This window comes from Oncorhynchus mykiss, chromosome 6 (genome assembly GCF_057628025.1).
Source record: "Oncorhynchus mykiss isolate SJ-2025 chromosome 6, ASM5762802v1, whole genome shotgun sequence".
NCBI classification, from domain to species: Eukaryota; Metazoa; Chordata; class Actinopteri; order Salmoniformes; family Salmonidae; genus Oncorhynchus; species Oncorhynchus mykiss.
In genome coordinates, this window is record NC_143027.1 from 40,194,753 (window position 1) to 40,200,752 (window position 6,000).

Consider the following 6,000-nt stretch of genomic DNA (forward strand, 5'->3'; position numbering starts at 1 on the left):
ACTGGCCCAACTACTCAGACGGCGCCCGACAGCAGTAAACACATACACCTCGCCGATGTCGGCCTGACAGCGGTATATTGTTAGTAGATTGCGTTCCATTTAGAAGGTTGGCGGGAGGGTGGCTGTGAGTGTAGGAGGTCGAAATGCATTCGCGCTGCACCGTCACATGGCCGCTCAGCATCACAGAGTTGGCTGTAGATCTTGTAGACATCAAAATTGGGACCCAGATAGCACACATACCAGTACCAGTCAAAAGTTTGGACACACTTACTCATTCTATGTTTTTTCTTTATTTTTATTATTGTAGAATAATAGTAAAGACATCAAAACTATGAATTAACAAATATGGAATCATGTAGTAACCCAGAAAATGTTAAACAAATCAAAATCTTATTTTATATTTGAGATTCTTCAAAGTAGCCACCCTTTGTCTTGATGACAGCTTTGCACACTCTTGGCATTGTCTCAACCAGCTTCATGAGGTAGTCATCTGGAATGCATTTAACAGGTGTGCCTTGTTAAAAGTTAAGTTGTGGAATTTCTTTCCTTCTTAATGCGTTTGAACCAATCAGTTTAGTTGTGACAAGGTAGGGTTGGTATACAGAATATAGCCCTATTTGGTAAAAAGCCAAGTCCATGTTATAGCAAGAACAGTTCAAATAAGCAGACAAACGAGTCCAAATTTGAGATTTTTGGTTCCAACTGCTGTGTCTTTGTGAGGTGAACGGATGATCTCCACATGTATGGTTCCCACCATGAAGCATGGAGGAAGAGGTGTGATGGTGCTTTGCTGGCGACACTGTCAATGATTATTTAGAATTCAAGGCACACTTCACCAGCATGGCTACCACAGCATTCTGCAGTGATACACCATCTCATCTGGTTTGCGCTTCGTGAGACTATCATTTATTTTTCAACAAGACAATGACCTAAAACACACCTCCAGGCTGTGTAAGGGCTATTTGACCAAGAAGGAGAGTGATGGAGCGCTGCATCAGATGACTTGGCCTCCACAGTCACCCAACTTCATCCCAGTTGAGATGGTTTGGGATGAGTTGAACTGCAGAGTGAAGGAAAAGTATCCAAAAAGTGCTCAGAATGTGTGGGAACTCCTTCAAGACAGTTGGAAAAGCATTCCAGGTGACTATCTCATGAAGCTTGTTGAGAGAATGTGAAGAGTGTTCAAAGCTGTCATCAAGGCAAAGGGTGGCTACTTTGAAGAATCTCAAATATATTTAGATTTGTTAAAAAAAAATTGGGTTACTACATGATTCCATATGTGTTATTTCATAGATTTGATGTCTTCACTATTATTCTACAATGTAGAAAATAGTAAAAATAAAGAAAAACCCTTGAATGAGTAGGTGTGTCCAAACTTTTGACTGGTATTGTACGTCTGCTCAAAGTAGTAACGATGTATACATGATACATCGGGAAGCTGTAGTATGGAGAGCGTTAGCACATTGACAAGATGTCTTGCAGATGTTTATATGTCGGCCAGGCATCAACATTCTATTCAAATGTCTCGGGTGTTGTCTTGCCAATGTGCAAAAACGCTCTCTAAACGATATATTCCCTACGCATTTTGATACCTCGGCCAAAAGTGTGCGAGCTGACTGGGGACAAGTGTCACAAAAGAACAGTTGGTTTTTTCTTTGTATTATCTTTTACCAGATATATTGTGTTATATTCTCCTACATTAATTTCACATTTCCACAAACTTCAAAGTGTTTCCTTTCAAATGGTACCTTTCAAATGGTACCACGAATATGCATATCCTTGCTTCAGGGCCTGAGCTACAGGCAGTTAGATTTGAGTATGTCATTTCAGGCAAAGATTGAAAAAAAGGGGCGGATCCTTAAGAGTTTTAACATGGTTTAGCAATAGCCTAATAAACTTGAATCTTCTCTCTTCAGTTTACCCCCAAACAAAATCACGTATAGTCTAGTATAGTCCCATTTAGCTCAGTTGGTAGAGCATGGTGCTTGTGGGTTCGATTCCACGGGGATAAGTATGAAAAATACAAAAATGTATGCGCTCACTAGTAAGTTTGGTCGGCTAAATGACTAAAATATAAAGCTTATTGTTTTTCATTATTGCCAGTATAATTTAACAGCTTTGACATGCATCCTCCAAACCGCGCCTGAAGGGCAAATGTTATCTAATGCCGACACCTCGGTGACATCTTGCCAATTTGCAAACGCTCTCCATACTACATTTTATTTGTATTTATTTATGTCACGCTTATTTTACATCAGCGCGATGTATCATGTTACATCGTGCAGACATTGGCGAGACGTATACGTCCTGTCTGGATATGTCTTAAAACCAGTGAAAATAATTAAAGATGACATGGAGTTAAATTCCAATAATGGTCAGTATCCTGGTTTCTTACCAAGCCTTCACAGGTGCTGATGGCGGCTGTCCCGCGCGCATTGGTAGGATCCGTCACGGTGCCGATCAGGTGGCACGCATTCTCCCCTGTGGTACGGTGCTCAGTCCGGTTCAGACTTCCGTTCCGCCACTCCAGAACATATTTGTTCGACACCAAATAGTTGTTGACTGTTAGATTAAAAAACAAATTGCGACCTTTGTAGGTCACCTTATAATAAACGCGTCCCTCCAAAGTCCCCAAGTCTCGCTTGTGCCGCACGCGCTCAAAGCGGTGTGCTAGGGAGTGGGAGAGAAACTGTCCATCGCTGTCAACTTTGACTGGATGAACCATGGACACATCCGACTGGGACTGGAGAAAGCGACCTGAGGATAACATGGAAAAGTAATAACATTAGGCCAGTTGGATACAAATAACCACTACACTGAAATGATCCAATACTTACAATATAATTTCCAGATCAATCAGTTAATCATTTATCAAATTATAAATTAATTGATCAACCTGCCATTTGGCTAAAATTATGCACAAATGCATGCACTAACCTTGTAATGGCTAACTACGATGTGTGCTGTTTGTTGCATTGAATCTATGCATGTAAGTGAAATTGCGATTTTATTGTTGCAACATTGTTGCAGTAATTATAGCCTAGGCTAGTTGTAACAACTGAGACACACTGACCTTGTTCTTCGTCTGGAGAGAGGCTACCAGGCAGCGAGAACTCGACATGGCTGGCAGCCAAAAACAAAACAGAATGTAGCAGAAAAAGAACCCGGCTCACACGCGGACATCGCATATTTCATCTAACCAAAATCAAGAGATTGAAAAGATTTCACTGGCATTGATGTTTCGATTGTGCTTTAGAGGCGGTCCAGCGACCTGTTTGTTCCATCAACAGCCAGCCATGATAAGGAGGAAAACATAGGCTGCATCGAAGAAGACCGGGTATAGGCTACAGAAGAACATGGTAAAAGTGGGAGAAAGCTCCAAGTTTGAGAGGGAGGGGAGGAGTGTTGTGAGGATAGTGTCTAATTTCTTTCCATGGGCGAGAGGGGAGCAGGAGCAGTGTGGTTTGCAGCTGCGACGCAGTGGGAGATAATTCAAACAGAATAGGCCACAGGCGGCCCCGGGCCAAAACCGTCCCAATATTGTTTTTTTTCCCCTTCACCAATAATTTAGTAAATCTGTAGTTACAAGTATTCCTACGAATAAAAAGAGAGACTTACGTGATCATGTCTCAATGTAATCAAGTTATGAAATGTTTATGTTATTTTCAAATACAATCTCTTTTTGGGTTTACTTGTGGTCAATTTGCTGCAAATTTCTATAAATATGTTCAGGCCCTCTGACCATGCGCTCAGACAAAAATCGTCCTGTGACTGAATCTAGTTGCCTATCACTGGACTATGCCATCTTCTCCCTAGTCTAATAATGTACTACAGTAGCCTAACATTCCTCCTTATAGTCCTAGGACCTTACATGTATGTTCTGTTGAGAGGCGAAATGGCTCTGGAAGCCAAAACAGCCAAATAGTCCATCTAAACGTGGATAGATTCACAATTGCGGTATGGTTCTAGAAACATAAAGCCCTCTACTTAAATACCACTTTAAAATAACTTCACAAAATGACAAAATCTGTCTCGGTTTTAACACAGTTGCAACCAATAGTATTTTTCAGTGACAACACATTTGTTCTGAGACGCAGATTGCTAATTAGCTAAGTTACACCTCTGTATTACGTCAGTTTTTCTGTAAACAAGTGCTGTAACATGGAAAAATGACCGTGTGGGAACCCTAACCCTATAAAGGTGTGTAGTAATTTAACCTTTTTTTTTAAATTATTATTATTTCTTACTGATATTAAAGATACGTTCCTTATGTTTCCAAAACCATACCGCAAGCGATGCATTTTAACGTTCAGAACGAGCGTCGGGGCTCTTAATTAACAAAACTCCCCCGCCAGAAGATACCTTCATCAATAGGCACTAAAGGTAGTTAGTCTATGAATGGGTTATCTCCTCCCGCGCTTTTAGAAAGTAACCGCTGCAAACTTCACGCTCTAAACTGTTTATTCAATATTTCATTTGAATTCGATGTCTTGATAGGCCTATAATTTGTATTATAACTGTGTATAATTGCTTCCCTTTTCATTCTCAGTAGGCTTTGCTGTTAAATCTCTGCAGAGTTTAATTTGAGAGCTACTCCTCCACCCAATCAAGAGTCAGAGTGGTGTTTTATGCAAATTGATACGTCCTGGCCCGGACTACACAGTGGGATGTGCTACATTCCCAACATTCTCACCTGTTTGTCGAGCAAGAAGCCCTGTTAATTGTTACATTTATGGGGTCTGTCTGGAGGAGTGTGGGGGTGGGGGTGGAGTGTTTGTGTGTCTACTCCGCATGCATGCACACACACACACACACACACACACACACACACACACACACACACACACACACACACACACACACACACACACACACACACACACACAAGCACACACCTCTCAGTAAACCACTGGGGGATTCCAGTCCACAACAGCCACTAAACAAATTTACATCTGTAGTAATAAAGCAATTTTATTGAGACTTTTATGTAATGACAGAAATAGCAAACTCCAGCTATTTCAGTCCTGGTAAGTAGTGGAGTGGTAGCCTACCACACCCACATACTCAAAGCTGGGCAATAGAGATATATAATCTATTATACACATCAAAGGGAGATGGTGTGGCATTATTGTCCTGCTGATTATGACGTTTGTCATAGGCACAGGATACACATGGTAAAGTACACTGAAAGGCTTACTTGCAGGCTCAATACATTCCATATCTAGTTTGACTGATTATAAATTGAGTTGGGGCAAGGGGCCAACTTGGTGAATTTGTTGGTTTGATATGTTTTTTAAACTTTAGACTAAATAACCTATGATCAATTGCTTGCCTAAACAAATCATTGTATGTGTTTAGGCTGCTTTCAATGAAAACCATTATTGTTTTATGTCCATGGAATCTCTTGTACTGTAACGACCTAAATGGAAGACATTTATTCTGCCAAGACACCAGATTCTGTCTTATCCCATAGCAATGTATCTAAATATATGTATCTGTTATCCTATAGCAATATATCTAAATATATGTATCTGTTATCCTATAGCAAAATATCTAAATATATGTATCTGTCTTATCCTATAGTGTAACACTCATCGTCGGTGGAAGGAAGAGTGGACCAAAGCGCAGCGTGGAAAGTGTTCATGATATTTATTTTCAAGAAACACTCAAACAAAAATAACAAAACCAAAAACGAAAGCGAACAGTTCCGTTAGGCACAGACAGACACTAAACAGAAAATAACACCCCAACAAAACCCAAACGGAAAATCACAACTTATATAGTGTATGATCCCCAATCAGAGACAACAATAGACCTCTGATTGGGAACCACACTTGGCAAAACCAACAAAGAAATAGAAAACATAGATATTCCCACCCGAGTCACACCCTGACCTAACCAAACATAGAGAATAAATAAGGATCTCTAAGGTCAGGGCTGACATATATCAATATATCTAAATATATGTATCTGTCTTATCCTACAGCAATATATCTAAAT

General features: G+C 40.3%; 1 protein-coding gene across 1 annotated transcript in view; it reads right to left on the reverse strand.

Annotated features, from left to right (window-relative positions):
* The window catches only part of LOC110525932 (A disintegrin and metalloproteinase with thrombospondin motifs 12), a 53,429-nt gene extending 50,008 nt beyond the window's left edge, over positions 1-3,421 (reverse strand). Inside the window, exons 1-2 of the mRNA XM_021606454.3 lie at positions 3,074-3,421; positions 2,396-2,757 (exon numbers count right to left, since the gene is read on the reverse strand). Coding sequence (XP_021462129.2) covers positions 2,396-2,757; positions 3,074-3,188 — 477 coding nt within the window. The 5' untranslated portion in view covers positions 3,189-3,421. The remainder of the gene's footprint in view (positions 1-2,395; positions 2,758-3,073) is intronic.
* Between the last annotated feature and the right edge of the window lie 2,579 nt (positions 3,422-6,000).